Raw genomic sequence first — 18,411 nt, 5'->3', positions numbered from 1 at the left:
TGACGAATCGGGGATTGCGAGTGCTCCTCACACAGAGTGGTTCGAATCTGACTTGATCAAACTTTGTGATGTAGCATGAATAGAGTTTGAGACAAGAAAAGCATAGATAGATAGAGAAGGTTCTTAGGCATTCTTGTCCATCCACTTGGCAAAAGAAAAAGGAACCAAACAAGAAAAGCAACAAGTTGATGTCCTCGAATGAGTAAATTATGCAACCAACATGCTCACACAATAAAAGGGCAAATGAAATATGTGGCAAAGCATGCACAACCAATTCTAGCGTCTATCAAGCAATTGGCGATGACTAGGTCATCTATATATGAGTATATTGACTTAGGAGTCAAATGAGAACATTTGATCATAGGTCATACTCATCGTTTAAGCACAAGTGGGGTTACCACTTTTACATAAAGCGTTGTTGTGTTCACACCATTAGAGTTGCTTTAGCTCAATTCTTAGAATAAAGACCCCTCTAAATGTGAATCCCCCCTAAGAGGGTTGTCGATGATGACTTCATGTAGGTGTTGAAGATGTGGATACTCAATGTTGATGTAGATCATTTGGAGCAATCCTTTGGAGTGAGTTGCACTTTCAATACCTACACGGGTTAGTCCCACAAGGAACAAACAAGGATATCCGTAGACATAGAGTGATGCACACACAAGATGATGTCTATGAAAGCATTAGGTTACCTTATCCCTTGTCTTACCAACAAGAGGGTTTGGGACTCCTTGAACTTGTTCTTGCCAAAATGATAAGAGTGAAGTATGTTGGCGGAGTCACCCTCAGGAACTCTCTAGTTCTTCTTCTTCGGGATCCACATCATCTTGATGGGAATCCTTGGAGTTGTAGTCGTACTTGATGAAGTAGAACTTGATGTAGTCTTGGGAACCCACTTGACCAAGGCCTTGGGTGCTTCTTCAAATGCATCAATTTCCTCTTGAAGCTTATCCTTGCCTTTTTGCTCGTGGTCTTGTGGTGGAAGATCATCTTGAGCTTGTGTCCCTTTGAAGGAAGTAGGATCATACTTCTTTTGTTGAGGAACAAACTTCGTCTTGGGGTATTGATCTTCTTCTCACTCAACTCCATTGGCATTGAACTTTTGTTCAAAACCAACACCTTGGTTCTTCCGGTGCCTTCCTTGCTTGCGTACAATTTCCTCGAATTTCTTACTCCCGGCAAGGCTCTTGTAAATACCTTTCTCTATAATTCCCTTCAATAAGCTATTTATTGCTCAAGTGTAACTTGGCTAAGAGAATCATTAGTGGAATCAAGAGAACTACTAGAAGCAACAACATTGGATTTAGCATGATTATTGTTACTACTAGAGGAAGAATCTTTCTTGTTCTTGTTACTAGACTTGACTTGAGTCATGTAAGTGGATAAGAGTAAATGCTTGGCAATGTAAGAAGAACTTTTCTTGCGAATATCATCATAGATTGCCTTTAAGAACTCATGCTCTTGCTCAAGGTTGAGCTTTTCAAAACGTAATTTCTCATGAGTCCTTAAAAGTTCTTGATGATCTCCTAAGATAATTTCATGAGCTAACTTAAGAGTGTTTAGTTCTTTAGTTAGAAACTCAATCTTCTCCTTATCATTGTCATTCGTTTTATCTTGATTAGCATGATTGATCGATGTTTCATCATAGTATTCATCACTAGAGTTGTCAACATGTAAATCATCATCACCTAACAAGTCATCTTCATCACTATTGAAATCAACATACTCGGGGTGTGATACCTTTGGGCCTTTAGCCATGAAGCATCTTCCAAGTCCTTCATTTGGTGAATCAAATATGTTGTAGGAGTTGGTTGACACAAGTGCTAGACCGGCAACACCTTCATCTTGAGTATATTCGGAGTCGGAGTGATAGCTTCTCTCGGAGTGATTGTCGGAGTCGGAGCCGGATACCCATTCACCAACATGAGCTTGATGTCTTCGTTTTGTGTAGCTCCTTGATGACTTGTCCTTCCTTTCTGAACCCTTGCTTCTCCAGGATGTTCTTCGTTCATAACGATCATCTCTACTCCTTATCTCTCTTGATGGTGATTCTTCTCTTCTACTTCTTCTTTTTGGAGAATCTTCTCTTTTCTTGTAGGGTGCCGTACACTCATTGGAATAGTGTCTGGGTCTTCCACAATTGTAGCAATTTCGCTCTCGACTAGAAGATCTTTTGTCATTGTAGGACCTTGACTTGGAACTTCTCTCTTTACTTCTACTCTTGTAGAACTTGTTGAAGTTCTTCACCATTAGGCTCAATTCTTCATTGAAGGTTTGTTTCTCACTTGATGACATGGGAGCTTCACATGAGGCTTTGTAAGTACCACTTGACTTGTTATGGAGCTCCTCCTTATCCTTGAGTGACATCTCATGAGCAACAATTCTTTCAATGACTTCCGTTGGCGTGAGATCTTTGTAATTGGGCATCATTTGGATCAATGTGCATACGATATCATATTTTCCGTCCAAAGCTCTTAGGATCTTCTTGATGATGAATTTGTCGGTCATCTCTTCACTTCCTAAGTCGGCGATCTCATTTGTGATAAGAGCAAGTCTACAGTACATTTCAGCGACACCTTCACCATCCTTCATTTTGAACTTGTCAAGCTGACTTTGAAGCACATCCAACTTGGATTCCTTGACGGAGTCGGTACCTTCGTGCATATCAATCAAAGTATCCCAAATTTCCTTTGCATTCTCAAGACCGCTGATTTTGTTGAATTCTTCGGGGCACAATCCGTTGAAGAGGATATCACAAGCTTGAGCATTGTATTGCAGCATCTTCAACTCTTCCGCGGTAGCTTCACGGTTTAGTTCTCTCCCATCAAAGAATTCACCTTGCAAGCCAATACACACAATAGCCCATACGGCGGGGTTATGTCCAAGAATATGCATTTTCATCTTATGCTTCCAACTAGCAAAATTAGTACCATCAAACTAAGGATCTCTACGGAGGTAATTTCCCTCGCTAGACGCCATACTCTCCTAGGTTGTGAAACCAAGGCTATGACTACGTACCAAAAGCTATGGAACTCAAAGCAAATGGAGACCAAAGCTCTGATACCACTTGTAGGATCGAAAGTATGTCTAGAGGGGAGGTGATTAGACTACTTGACCAAATAAAACTTATCCTTTTCCCAATTTTAGTTCTTGGCAGATTTTAGCAACTTTGGACAACTCAAGCAATCTTAACACAATTCAAGCAAGCATGCAAAGAGTATATGAGCAGCGGAAAGTAAAGCATGCAACTTGCAAGAATGTAAAGGGAAGGGTTTGGAGGATTCAAATGCAATAGGAGACACGGATGTTTTTGTCATGGTTCCGATAGGTGGTGCTATCGTACATCCATGTTGATGGAGACTTCAACCCACGAAGGGTAACGGTTGCGCGAGTCCATGAAGGGCTCCACCCACGAAGGGTCCACGAAGAAGCAACCTTGTCTATCCCACCATGGCCGCCGCCCACGAAGGACTTGCCTCACTAGGGTAGATCTTCACGAAGTAGGCGATCTCCTTGCCCTTACAAACTCCTTGGTTCAACTCCACAATCTTTTCGAAGGCTCCCAAGTGACACCTATCCAATCTGGGAGACACCACTCTCCAAGAAGTAACAAATGATGTGTTGATGATGAACTCTTTGCTCTTGTGCTTCAAATGATAGTCTCCCCAACACTCAACTCTCTCTCACAGGATATGGATTTTGTGGAAAGAAGATTTGAGTGGAAAGCAACTTGGGGAACGTTAGAGATCAAGATTCATATGGTAGGAATGGAATATCTTGGCCTCAACACAAGTGTAGGTGGTTCTTTCTCAGAAAAAGTAAGTTGGAAGTGTAGGTTCGTTCTGATGGCTCTCTCCATGAATGAAGAGGAGGTGGAGGGGTATATATAGCCTCCACACAAAAACTAATCGTTACACACAACTTGCCAAACTCGATGGGGCCGAATTGATAAACTCGGTCGGACCGATTCAGCAAATCTAGTGACCGTTAGGATTTTCGGTGGGACCGACATGCAACTCGGTAGGACCGATATGGTTAGGGTTAGGGCATAACGTAATATTGATGAGACCGATTACACAAACTCGGTGAGACCGATTTTGGTAATAAGCTAACCAGAGAGTTGGTCAGGTAAACTCGGTGGGACCGATTCGCTCATTTCGGTGAGACCGAAATGTCACGAAAGGAAAACAGAGAGTTTACATTGCAATCTCGGTGGAACCGATCGCTCATCTCGGTGGGATCGAAACGTTACGAAGGGAAACAGAGAGATTACAATCCCATCTCGTTGAGACCGAGATCCATATCGGTGAGACCGATTTGCCTAGGGTTTGTGGTAGTGGCTATGACATCTGAACTTGGTGGCGCCGGATAGAAAGAATCGGTGGGGCCGAGTTTGACTTTCGGTTTAGGTCATATGTGGATGTGAAAAAGTAGTTGAGGACTTTGGAGCATATCACTAAGCATTTTGAGCAAGAGCCTCATCAAGCAACAGCTCATCCTTCCTTGATAGTATTGACTTTTCCTATAGACTCAATGTGATCTTGGATCACTAAAATAGAAAATGTAGAGTCTTGAGTTTTGAGCTTGAACCAATCTTTTTGTCCTTAGCATTTTGAGGGGTTCACTTTTCTCATCCATGCCATGCCAATCATTGAGCTTTCCTGAAATATTAATCTTGAAATAACATTAGCTCAATGAGCTATATATTGTTATAAATTACCAAAACCACCTAGGGATAGTTGCGCTTTCATCCGCCGAGAGGGGCCCGTAGTATGCGAGGCCCGGCCGCCGGCGGGGAGAAGCTGAACGCCAGAGGAGCTGGATGAGGGGTGGAGTGGGTTGCGGCCGGTGGAGGACCCAGCCTCACGGTTATGCTTTTGCGCGTGTCAGGGATCAAGGAGGCACGTGGATCCGCCCACGTGTGCGCGTCCGTTAGGTGTCCTTCTGGACCGAACGCCAAACAGACATATTTTACGGTTGTGAGCGTGTGCCGAAGGGTCCGACATTTCCTATTTGGCCTGGCGCGAGGAGAATCGAAACCGGGATCTCACGTACTCGATATTAAGCACAAACCACTCGACCACAAAGCCTCACGTGTTAACTTCTCCCTTTCCTCCCTCTTTATCTTTCTTTTTTCCTTTTATTGTCTTTTTCTTTTTTCTTTTCTTAAATTTCGTGAACTTTTTCCTAAAATCAATGAACCTTCTCCAAATTTGTGAACATTTTTCATAATCGTTGATTTTTTTTAAATTCCATGAACATTTTTTATAATCGATGAATGTTTTCAAATTTGTGAACTTTTTTTTCACAATCGATGCTTTTATTTCAAATTTTAGGAACTTTTTAAAAAATTGATAAACTTTTTGCAAATTTGTGAACTTTTTCATAATTGATGATTTTTTTCACAATCGATGAACTATTTTCAAAATCGATGAACTTTTTTCTTTTTTCAAATTCATGACTTGTTTTCAAATTTGCGAATTTTTAAAAATGTTTGAACTTTTTTCAATACATGATTTTTTTGCATGTTCGTGGAATTTGCTTTTGAAATCTGTGAACTATCAAATTTTTGGTTCACATTAAAAAAACATGTTTTCTGCAATAAATAGCGCGTCTGGTGTTGTTCTTAAATGGTTCGCGATGTAAATAGTCAGTAGCACGTAGTAGCTCGAGTGGTTAGCTACTCGTGAATAACCATTTTCTGCGGTGTTTTGTAGCGCTGCGATGCGCGTTGATGGACCGACCCAGAAGACACTGCCGCGAGCGCCCGTTGCGTTCCGTGGCACAGAAGGCGCGGATTAGGAGCTAACTTTTAGGGAAGATTAAGGAGCTGATTTTGATCACGGTCTTCCCCGGCCCGCTTTAGATCAGATCAACTGGCAACCTGGCCTAGATTATAGCTGGCCAAATGGGCCATTTTTTTCGGGCTGGCCCGTGAGCATGCCGGCACGCCCCGCCTTGGGCCAAGCACGACACGGGCTAAACGGGCTGGGCCCGACACGCGGCACGCCCTGGGCCGTGCCTGGGCCTGGAGGCTGGGCACGTGGGCCGGCACGGCATGGCCCGATTACATTTTTTTTTATTTTTTTATACATGTATATATGGCCCAACATGTAAAAATAGGCTAAAAAACGCTCAGTGCGTCAAATAACAGGCTGAAAATATACGGCCCACCGTGCTAAACGGGCCAACGTGCCGGCCTGTTTACTAACTGGGCCGTGGGGTCGGGGGGCACAGCACGCGGGCCGGCACGGCACGGCCCGTATAGTAATCGTGCCCTGGTGAGCCGTGCCGTGCCGGGCCAGGCACGATTACGATGGGCCGGCCCGTTCGGCCAGGTATGGCCTAGATGGCCCACCTGTAGATCTCCACCCACCAGTTTTCCCTTTTTTCTAGAACAAAACCCAACACTAGTAGAGTAGGTCACCAGCCTAAACGCTCCGCCGCCATTTGCTTTCGATCTGCGCCTCCAGTCCGCGGTGAAGGTTGCGGAAGCCATGGATTCGACGGAAGCCCTGCCGGACGACGCGCTCGCAAACATCCTCCGCCGCCTCCCGGCATCCGACCTCGCCGCGTCCCGCTGCGTGCGCAAGGCGTGGTGGGCCGTCGTCGACGCCCACCGGCTGTTGCTTCCGCACTTTCTCCCGCGTGCGGTGCGCGGCCTCTTCGTCAACTACATCGACTACGACCGCCCGCGCTTCTTCGCCCGCCCCTCGACGGAGCGGCCCGCGATCAACGGCGATCTTGGCTTCTTGCCTGGGTACAATTGGGATTTCGAGCCAATTGTGGATCACTGCAACGGCCTCCTTATCTACGGCAGTGAGTGGAGGGCGTTCTGCGTGGTCAACCCTGCCACGAGACGGTGGGAGCGTCTCCCACGCCTTGATGCCAAGAACTACAACACGTACCTCGTGTTTGATCCTGCCGTGTCACCGCATTACCAAGTGTTTGCGATTCCACAGGTGCCCGAGAAAGTTGTTCCAGTCCAACCACAACCAGTGCCCGACAAGAAGCCACCAACACCCTTCTGCCTCACTGAGTTTTTCTCGTTGTTTGAAGATACACCAGAAGTACTCACCAAGGACTTGGAAGAGGACTGCGAAGATGGACCATCGGAATTGTCACCGGAACAAACCATTGAAGAGGACATGCCCGCACCGTCACCAATTGAGGTTCCAGAAGACCCACTAATTGAGGATCCAGAAGACTTGGTGGAATTTCCACCATCCTCATGGATGCTAGACGTGTTCTCGTCTAGTACAAAAGAATGGCAAAAGAGGTTGTTTGTCCGTGAAGGTGAGGCTTTGGACACGGTGGCTACTATACGGCTGGATAGATTGGAACCAACATTTTATGGGCCGAGGTGGCGCTACGGTGTCTACTGGCGAGGAGCACTCTATGTGCATTGTCGTGGTGCATTTGTTGCAAGGTATACATCGTAAAAAGGCTTACAAAGTTCCCTTAATTTTTAACTCTAGCATTAGTAGTGGCTTTCTCAGGGGATGTGTCGACACAAACATTGCATCATATCTAGCACTGATAATGTTCTTATTTGCAGGTTATCCTTAAAGGATGGCAAGTACCAACTAGTGAAAACACCAATAGATATCGAGGAAAGCAAGCGTGCACAACCTTGTCTGGGGAAATCAGAAAAAGGGGTTTACTTTGCAACAATTCACGATGAATATCTATTTCGGGTTTGGATTTTAAATGAATCATGTTGTCAGATATCTTGGGCATTGAAGCATCACATTGATCTTAACCCATGGGCAACGATATATTTGAACCAGCCTAAGGGAATTGACAAAACTTGGTTCTTATATGGTGATAATAATGAAGATGGAACCAATGGGGATGAGAATTTTGAATGGAACTCCGATGACGATAACGTTCTGAATATTGAAGATGATTATGAACCTTTCTACAGCCATGTTTCTATCCTCGGATTTCACCCCTACAAAGAGATTGTTTTCTTAGAGGTATCATCATTCAGAGTAGTGGCTTATCATCTGAATAGCTCAAAAGTTCAGTACCTGGGCAGATTACGCCCAAAGGATTATTATCAGTCATTTACAAATGGCATATATGAATCATTTCTGTACACCCCTTGCATGATTGGGGAGCTTTCAGAACGTGCTTGAGATTATTCCTTCACTGCTTGGGTTGGGATCTGGAGATTTAGGTGGAGGGGCAGGGGTGACGATCGCAAGGAGCCAGAAGTTTAATCAGATTGATGTTGCGGGGTTTTGTTTTTGGAAAGAGCTCGAAGCATAGAAGTGAGAATTTCAAAGAAGTCGCTAGAAAATAGGATAACCAAATTGGACAGAACTTACTCGGAATTTCCATTTCATAAACTTCCTTCGTTATTTTGTGCACCTGATCATCTTATGAGTACATTCATCATTTGGGCAAGCGGTGACATTTTACATACTTTTTATGCAGTTGATTGAGTTAATTGTTTCTTCGTCTACGGTTTAAATACCAGGACATGTTCTTCTTTCATGTCTACTTTTGGTCACGCTCTTTGTTCACTTTTGAACATACACAAGTAGATATGTGCGTGCCACTGAAATCTGAATCCTAGTCAAATTCTGCACCCTACTGAAATCTATGGTGATGTGTCCGAGCTGTTGTTTTTTACTTGAACGCTAATTATTAATTGATTAGGTCCATCTTTGGGCTAACCGCTGCATATCCGGCAACAATGTTAATGAATCATGAAGCCCGTTAGTGGATTAGTGTGTTCAGTTCATGTCGTGTATGTCAGTTTCTTAAATTAGTTTCTGAAGCTTAAGTTTTAGATTTAGTTCCAAAACCGGGACTATCCAATGTCTATGTACCTTGAATTGTCAACATAGGCTTAAATACGCAATTTTTCTTCAATGGCTCTACACAAATTTTGGCAAAAGGGGCAGTCATAACAGAAACCTATGCCGTGCATTGAGACAGTTGCTTCGTACACATGAATAATATCATTGCGCCCATGTTTGCTTTTGGTTCTGTTTGGGTATAGCGGTATGCGATTCATTTCTATTGCCTTCATTGGTGGAAGGTGTAAGCTAGTTAGCTCAACATTTTCACTGCCGATCGTTTTGCTCTGCAATCTGAAAGGGCAAGGGCCGGCCTGAACATGGAGCTTCAACAGCAAATCGGGTAAAGTTCTTCCGATGACATGACTTTCATCTTGCGTTCTTCAGGCTATCAAAATCATAAGAACATCATTATGCATCCTACTGAAATCTTCGGTTGACATTTAGCATCTGTGGCCAGCCTGAGGTAGTTCAGTAGTTGCACTGTTCTTTTGATGAAAGCCAGCCGGTGACGAATTGCAAGTATTCGGTTTGTATACAACTTTGTTTATGAATATTATTTCCAAATTAGCTATAACACATCTTTGTTGTACACATGAACTTATTAGCAATTTTTCACAAAAGAACATGGAAATATATATTCATTTTTGAATAGTCAAAAAACGATAGCCCTTGAATACACCAAACCAAGTAAACTGCAATCCAAGGAAAAACAATCGCAAGATAGGCATCCTAAACGGCTCTAGCTAGTCTTGATGTACAAACTCCCTCGAGGGCTTTTCCAGCTGCTTCATCACTACCACACGGTAAAGAAGCTCCGATGACTCGCTCTGTTGTCTGCAGTAACCTTTTGAATCAAAACTCTCACAGCACGGCGACAACTTGCGCTTGAATTGCTTGGATAGCTCTTGTCCTTGGCCTACATGCACATCAAATGAAATTGTTCATATGCAGTTCAACCACACAATCAAATGCATCTATTATAAATCTTATAATAGTGGATTAAAGAGAAGAAATCTTATACTAGTGGCGTTGACATTTGCTGATGCATGCATGTACATACCTGGCGCATTATCCACAATATTAGTGAAGGTGGGGTATAGGTTGACAATGTTGACATTTTTCTTTGCTGCCATCACTTGTTTTAGGTTATTGTAATGGACGGATGCACCCAAATTTCCAAAGACATCGCAGGCCGTGTAATTGTCGGTTCATCTTTGTGATGGTGTGCAGCCGACAAGGTGCAAGTTGTTCACAAGAACTTTTTTCACTCCAAGCTTCTGCAATTGCTCTACATTAGCCACAACACCTTGATATAAGTATTGATCTGCATATATACATAAAATGTTGGATTAGCTTCTGCAATTGCTCTACATTAGCAATTCAGATATGTCGACGAGCAGATAAATGTTGGATTAGTCATTGATCTGCTGCTAGCTACTTACATCGTCGGGGGTAGCCAAGCCAGGCCAGTCAGGCCGGCGCTTGCGTAGTAGTTGCTGCCTGAGATAGCCATGAGTGCCACGGAGGGACTGAGTTGCTGCTCTGAAATTGTCCCATCTTGAACCATCTTCGTAAAAGTGTCCACCTGCTTGGCGAGGCTGGGGATCTTCTGCGTCGACGTCGTATCGAACACACCAGAGTCACCATAAGCGATCACGAGAATATTCAATTACAAACAAGTTGTTTGAGTAAATTATTAGTCATCATTGAGTATCTGTTGTTTAGCCAGGTAAAAATATGTGGAAGGTTCTCCATATCTCTTTTATACGCCTTAGCAAATATGAATGTCGCTGGCTCGCATTCATACGCGGGACGTGTTCCTGCGCAAAACCATCCTGACGGTGGCGGAGGCTGGGTGTCCTTGTTGCACGGCCGCGCTTGAGACTGCGAACCACCTCATCTTCGGCTGCCCTTTTGCGGTCCAGTTCTGGCAATGCCTTGGCGTGTCGACGGAGGGAAGAACGGTGGAGTCCATCCACCGCCTGGACGCGTCCCCTGCGGTGGGGATGGCGTCGCCTGCTGCCTTCATCCTCCTCTGTTGTTGGAGGCTTTGGAAGCGACGGAATGCTGTTGTCTTCTGCAATGACGACGACATGCTCTGGTGTGCGAGGCTGGCCCCTGGCGACCGTGCTCATATTGATGTCTGGCTATCTGTTCTTGGGGTTTGAGTAGTTCAGCCCCCCCCCCCCCCCCCCTCTCTCTCTTTGTATATCTGATCACTCTGGGCTTTGGTCCATTTTTTGGGTAATATATTCAGGTGGTGGAGGGGCCTTCCCTCCCCCCCCCCCCCCCCCCCATTTGAAAATTCAAAAAAAAAATCCTTACTGGACAAAACAAACTCGTATAATAGGAAGGCACGATCAACTACGTTATTACAAAAACCTAGACCAACTCAAACTTATTAGTGTTAGGTCACTTCTTCCATCTTATTCCAGCAAGACAATATCAGCTAGAGTCTTAGGAATTATAAATCCACCTAAGCATATCAGAATTGCATAAACTGAATGCTAATACCAAAATAAATACTTTGGAGTGACTGTTCTAGAAAGGAAACATCAACTATAGTATTAAAAAAACTGAAGCCAGCAAAATCTTGTGTAAATCGGAATGCAGATACCAAAATACTTGAGTGAGTGTTTTTTTCCATAAGATACCATCTTATCATATTATAGAGTCAAAGTAATTCCCATAAATATAATATAGATATTTACACCATCAACTATGTTTAGAAATCTCAAGGTGACTGGTTCACACTACATCTTACAGCAAGACATTAGATGTAGAGATATAGTCCCTCAAGGGAGGGATGTGGAGTTATAATGTGGTAAGGCAAAAAAAAAAAGCTCTACCAATACACAATTTGGAGGGTGAACTAAAATTAGCACCCAAATAAGCTCCATAAACAGACATGCTATGTTTACCAAGAAAGCTATCTAAGCGAAGCATTACCACAGATGGATATTTGGGGCTGACAACAGTTCATCTATAGTCTACTATACAGAAAAAAGACAGATGGCAAAGTCGTACATACCATAGAATTAACAGAGTAATTATAATAAGAATTACTTAAATTATGTATTCACCTTAATATTACCAAAGAGACGTTCCAAAACCAGCATAATTCATGCACTAATTATCCCTCCTCGATGACCTTCTAGGTGCATGGCAAAGCCACATCTGTTGAACAAAACAATGTATTCCCGGGACGACGAAAAATTCACAAACTTGGTTTTTACCATAAGAACAAAAACGAACTACGTCTTTAGCTTCTTACATATTGCACTAATAACTCAGAAGCATCAGCATTGTTACCATCATTGACAGCTCACAGACACTATAGTACAGGAACACCATAATATGTCATGATGCAGCACCTCTTGGAAGTGCAATTAGGATTTTTTTTATGGCAGGAAGCTTAAATAAATACATGTGCAATATAGTACAGAGAATCCCCCCCCCCCCCCCCCCCCAAATTCAATGTTTATGGAGACCAACTTTCAAATAGAAGATACTAATTGCACTTAATCAGTAGGTGCAAGTTTGTACGGTACATGCATGCCAAGAATCACATTTGTCATCAGCCAATGATGCTTTGGTATTTTTGTAGTGGTAAAATTTAGTAAAATCACCATTGAGTGATGCTTTGGAATTTTTGTGGTGGTAAATTCAGTAAAAAGCATGGAGCAACAAAAATCGCATGTGATCACGGACATGACGAGGAGTCTCAAAATGGCCGAGACATAAAGATTGATATATTGAACGACTATATTTGAACACCGGAAGTGTTCCGGGTGATGAACAAATGGGCCACAAGGGCTTTAGTGGAGAGAGAGAGGGCCAACCAGGGTAGGCCGCGCCCCCTCCCCCTCTGGTCCGAATTGGACTAGGGAAGGGGGGGGCACCCCCTTTCCTTCTCCCTCTCCTCCTTCCTTTCCCCCTCCTAGTAGGAGTAGGAAAGGGGAGTCCTACTCCTACTAGGAGGAGACTTCTCCTTTCCTGGCGCGCCCCAAGGGCCGGCCGGCCTTCCCCCTTGCTCCTTTATATACGGGGGCAGGGGCACCCTAGAACACACAAGTTGATTGTTTCCAGCCGTGTGCGGTGCCGCCCTCCACTATAATCCACCTCGGTCATATCGTAGCGGTGCTTAGGCGAAGCTCTGTTCCGGTAGTATCACCATCACCGTCATCACACCGTCGTGCTGACGAAACTCTCCCTCGACACTCTGCTGGATCGTGGGTTCGTGGGACGTCACCGAGCTGAACGTATGCAGACCGCGGAGGTGCCGTATGTTCGGTACTAGGATCGGTCGATCGTGAAGACGTACGACTACATCAACCGCGTTGTCATAACGCTTCCGCTTACGGTCTACGAGGGTACGTGGACAACACTCTCCCCTCTCGTTGCTATGCATCACCATGATCTTGCGTGTGCGTAGGAATTTTTTAAAGTTACTACGTTCCCCAACAGTGGCATCCGAGCCAGGTTTATGCGTAGATGTTATATGCACGAGTAGAACACAAAGGAGTTGTGGGCGTGGGTATATACATATTGCTTGCCGTCACTAGTTGATTCTTGATTCAGCGGCATTGTTGGATGAAGCGGCCCAGACCGACGTTACGCGTACGCTTACGCGAGACTGGTTCTACCGACGTGCTTCGTGCACAGGTGGCTAGCGGGTGTCTGTTTCTCCAGCTTTAGTTGAATCGGATTCAATGAACATGGTTCTTTCTGAAGATAAAAAAGCAATCACTATACCGCATTTTGGTTTTGATGCGTAGGTAAGAACGGTTCTTGCTCAGCCCGTAGCAGCCATGTAAAACTTGCAACAACAAAGTAGAGGACGTCTAACTTGTTTTTGCAGGGCATGTTGTGATGTGATATGGTCAAGACATGATGCTAAATTTTATTGTATGAGATGATCATGTTTTGTAACACAGTTATCGGCAACTGGTAGGAGCCATATGGTTGTCGCTTTATTGTATGAAATGCAATCGCCATGTAATTGCTTTACTTTATCACTAAGCGATAGCGATAGTCGTAGAAGCAATAGTTGGCGAGACGAAAATGATGCTTCGATGGAGATCAAGGTGTCAAGTCGGTGATGATGGTGATCATGACGGTGCTTTGGAGATGGAGATCAAAGGCACAAATGATGATGGCCATATCATATTACTTATATTGATTGCATGTGATGTTTATCCTTTATGCATCTTATTTTTGCTTAATTCGACGGTAGCATTATAAGATGATCTCTCACTAAATTTCAAGGTATAAGTGTTCTCCCTGAGTATGCACCGTTGCTACAGTTCATCGTGCTGAGACACCACGTGATGATCGGGTGTGATAAGCTCCATGTTCACATACAACGGGTGCAAGCCAGTTTTGCACACGCAAAATACTCGGGTTAAACTTGACGAGCCTAGCATATGCAGATATGGCCTCGGAACACTGAGACCGAAAGGTCGAGCGTGAATCATATAGTAGATATGATCAACATAGTGATGTTCACCATTGAAAACTACTCCATCTCACGTGATGATCGGACATGGTTTAGTTGATATGGATCACGTGATCACTTAGATGATTAGAGATATATCTATCTAAGTGGGAGTTCTTAAGTAATTTGATTAATTTAACTTTAATTTATCATGAACTTAGTACCTGATAGTATTTTGCATGTCTATGTTGTTGTAGATAGATGGCCCGTGCTGTTGTTCCGTTGAATTTTAATGCGTTCCTAGAGAAAGCTAAGTTGAAAGATGATGGTAGCAACTACACGGACTGGGTCCGTAACTTGAGGATTATCCTCATTGCTGCACAGAAGAATTACGCCCTAGAAGCACTGCTAGATGACAAACCCGCTGCAGGAGCAACACCAGATGCTGTGAACACCTGGCAGAGCAAAGCTGATGACTACTCGATAGTTCAGTATGCCATGCTTTACAGCTTAGAACCGGGACTTCAACGACGTTTTGAATGTCATGGAGCATATGAGATGTTCCAGGAGTTGAAGTTAATATTTCAAGCAAATGCCCGGATTGAGAGATATGAAGTCTCCAATAAGTTCTACAGCTGCAAAATGGAGGAGAATAGTTCTGTCAGTGAACATATACTCAGAATGTCTGGGTATCACAACCACTTGACTCAGTTGGGAGTTAATTTTCCTGATGATAGTGTCATTGACAGAGTTCTTTAATCACTGCCACCAAGCTACAAGAGCTTCATGATGAACTATAATATGCAAGGGATGGATAAGACGATTCCTGAGCTCTTCTCAATGCTAAAGGCTGCGGAGGTAGAAATCAAGAAGGAGCATCAAGTGTTGATGGTCAACAAGACCACCAGTTTCAAGAAAAAGGGTAAAGGGAAGAAGGGGAACTTCAAGAAGAACAGGAAGCCAGTTGCTGCTCAAGTGAGGAAGCCCAAGTCTGGACCTAAGCCTGAGACTGAGTGCTTCTACTGCAAAGGAACTGGTCACTGGAAGCGGAACTGCCCCAAGTATTTGGCGGAGAAGAAGGATGGCAAAGTGAAAGGTATATTTGATATACATGCTATTGATGTCTACCTTACTAATGCTCGCAGTAGTGCTTGGGTATTTGATACTGGTTGAGTTGCTAACATTTGCAACTTGAAACAGGGGCTACGGATTAAGCGAAGATTGGCTAAGGACGAGGTGATGATGCGCGTGGAAAATGGTTCCAAAGTCGATGTGATCGCCGTCGGCACGCTACCTCTACATCTACCTTCGGGATTAGTTTTAGACCTAAATAATTGTTATTTGGTGCCAGCGTTGAGCATGAACATTATATCTGGATCTTGTTTAATGCGAGACGGTTATTCATTTAAATCAGAGAATAATGGTTGTTCTATTTATATGAGTAATATCTTTTATGGTCATGCAACCTTGATGAGTGGTCTATTTTTACTAAATCTTGATACTAGTGATATACACGCTCATAGTATTGAAGCCCAAATATGCAGAGTTGATAATGATAGTGCAACTTATTTGTGGCACTGTCATTTAGGTCATATTGGTGTAAAGCGCATGAAGAAACTCCATTCCGATGGACTTCCGGAATCACTTGGTACTTGCGAACTATGCCTCATGGGTAAGATGACTAAAACTCCGTTCTCCAGAATAATGGAGCGAGCAACATAGTTATTGGGAATCATACATACTGATGTATGTGTTGGGGAACGTAGCAGAAATTCAAAATTTTCTACGCATCACCAAGATCAGTCTATGGAGTAATCTAGCAACGAGGGGAAGGAGAGTGCATCTACATACCCTTGTAGATCACTAAGCGGAAGCGTTGCAAGAACGCGGATGAAGGAGTCGTACTCGCAGCGATTCAGATCGCGGTTGATTCTGATCTAGCGCCGAACGGACGGCGCCTCCGCGCTCAACACACATACATCCCGGGGACGTCTCCTCCTTCTTGATCCAGCAAGGGGAGAGGAGAAGTTGAGGGAGAACTCCAGCAGCACGACGGCATGGTGGCAATGGAGCTCGTGGTTCTCCAGCAGGGCTTCGCCAAGCACTGTGGAGGAGGAGGAGGTGTAGGAGGAGGGAGGGCTGCGCTAGGGAAGAGGTCACGGCTGCCCTCCCACCCCTCCACTATATATAGGGGCAAGGGGAGAGGGGGAGGCGCCCTAGGGTTTCCCCTAGGGGGCGGCGGCTAGGCAGATTGGATCTCCCTAGGGAAAATCCTAGGGAGACTTGCCCCCCAAGCCAAGCAGGTGGAGGCTTGCCTCCTAAGCCAGGTGGAGGCGCCCCAACCCCCCAAGTAACGTGGGAAAGGGTGTGGGGGGCGCACCACCACTTAGTGGGCTGGTTTGCCCCTTCCCCTTTGGCCCATGAGTCCCTCCCACACTTGCCGGGGCTCCCGAAACACCTTTCGGTCATGCTGGCCATAGCCTGATACCCCCATAACACTTCTGGACTCCAATACCCTTCGTCCAATATACCGATCTTCACCTCCGGACCATTCCGGAGCTCCTCGTCATGTCCGGGATCTCATCCGGGACTGCGAACAACCTTCGGTAACCACATACTATTTCCCATAACAACTCTAGCGTCACCGAACCTTAAGTGTGTAGACCCTACGGGTTCAGGAACCATGCAGACATGACCGAGACAACTCTCCGGCCAATAACCAACAGCGGGATCTGGATACCCATGTTGGATCCCACATGTTCCACGATGGTCTCATCGGATGAACCACGATGTCGAGGATTCAATCAATCCCGTATACAATTCCCTTTGTCCAACGGTATTGTACTTGCCCGAGATTCGATCGTCAGTATCCCGATACCTTGTTCAATCTCGTTACCGGCAAGTCTCTTTACTCATTCCGTAACACATCATCCCATGATCAACTCCTTGGTCACATTGTGCACATTATGATGATGTCCTACCGAGTGGGCCCAGAGATACCTCTCCGTTTACACGGAGTGACAAATCCCAGTCTCGATTCGTGCCAACCCAACATACACTTTCGGAGATACCTGTAGTGTACCTTTATAGCCACCCAGTTACGTTGTGACATTTGGCACACCCAAAGCACTCCTACGGTATCCGGGAGTTGCATAATCTCATGGTCTAAGGAAATGATACTTTACATTAGAAAAGCTTTAGCATACGAACTACACGATCTTTGTGCTAGGCTTAGGATTGGGTCTTGTCCATCACATCATTCTCCTAATGATGTGATCCCGTTATCAACGACATCCAATGTCCATGGTCAGGAAACCGTAACCATCTATTGATCAACGAGCTAGTCAACTAGAGGCTTACTAGGGACATGGTGTTGTCTATGTACCCACACATGTATCTGAGTTTCCTATCAATACAATTCTAGCATGGATAATAAACGATTATCATGAACAAGGAAATATAATAGTAACCAATTTATTATTGCCTCTAGGGCATATTTCCAATAGTCTCCCACTTGCACTAGAGTCAATAATCTAGTTCACATCGCCATGTGATTAACACTCACAGGTCACATCGCCATGTGACCAACATCCAAGAGTCTACTAGACTCAATGATCTAGTTCACATCACTATGTGATAAACACTCAAAGAGTTCTGGGTTTGATCATGTTATGCTTGTGAGAGAGGTTGTAGTCAACAGGTCTTGCCATATTCAGATCCCTATGTATTTCGCAAAACTTTATATCGTAGATGCTGCTACCACGTTCCACTTGGAGCTATTCCAAATTATTGCTCCATTGTACGTATCCGGTATCTCTACTCAGAGCTATCTGAATAGGTGTTAAGCTTGCATCAACGTAACTCTTTATGTCGAACTCTTTATCACCTCCATAACCGAGAAACATTTCCTTATTCCTCTAAGGATAATTTTGACTGCTATCTAGTGATCCAGTCCTAGATCACCTTTGTACCTTCTTGCCAGACATGTGGCAAGGCACACATCAGGTGCGGTACTCAGCATGGCATACCGTATAGAGCCTATGACAAGAGCATAGGGGACGACCTTCGTCCTTCCTCTTTCTTCTGCCGTGGTCAAGCTTTGAGTCTTACTCAACTTCACACCTTACAACTCAGGTAAGAACCCCTTCTTTGACTGATCTA

The 18,411-nt window shown here is 44.4% G+C and overlaps 1 protein-coding gene and 1 pseudogene across 1 annotated transcript; one reads left to right on the top strand and one right to left on the bottom strand.

Moving 5' to 3' along the window:
- Positions 1-6,426: 6,426 nt before the first annotated feature.
- Positions 6,427-8,479, top strand: LOC125553976 (uncharacterized). Its single transcript, XM_048717612.2, has 2 exons — positions 6,427-7,429; positions 7,559-8,479. Exons 1-2 carry the CDS (start codon positions 6,498-6,500, stop codon positions 8,139-8,141), a joined length of 1,515 nt encoding a protein of 504 aa, XP_048573569.2. The 5' UTR covers positions 6,427-6,497; the 3' UTR covers positions 8,142-8,479.
- Positions 8,480-8,951: 472 nt separating this feature from the next.
- On the bottom strand, positions 8,952-10,461 carry LOC125554818 (GDSL esterase/lipase At5g03610-like; annotated as a pseudogene).
- Between the last annotated feature and the right edge of the window lie 7,950 nt (positions 10,462-18,411).

This window comes from Triticum urartu, chromosome 4A, assembly GCF_056163025.1.
Source record: "Triticum urartu cultivar PI428250 chromosome 4A, HENAU_Tu73, whole genome shotgun sequence".
In the NCBI taxonomy this organism is placed as follows: Eukaryota; Viridiplantae; Streptophyta; class Magnoliopsida; order Poales; family Poaceae; genus Triticum; species Triticum urartu.
Note: the sequence above shows the minus strand (reverse complement) of the source record. Positions and strands in the feature narration are given on the sequence as shown.

Coding starts and splice junctions, on each gene's coding strand:
- LOC125553976 (XM_048717612.2), top strand. CDS start 6,498: ATGGATTCGACGGAAGCCCTGCCGGACGACGCGCTCGCAAACATCCTC. Junction 7,430..7,558: donor CGTGGTGCATTTGTTGCAAG/GTATACATCGTA, acceptor TCTTATTTGCAG/GTTATCCTTAAAGGATGGCA.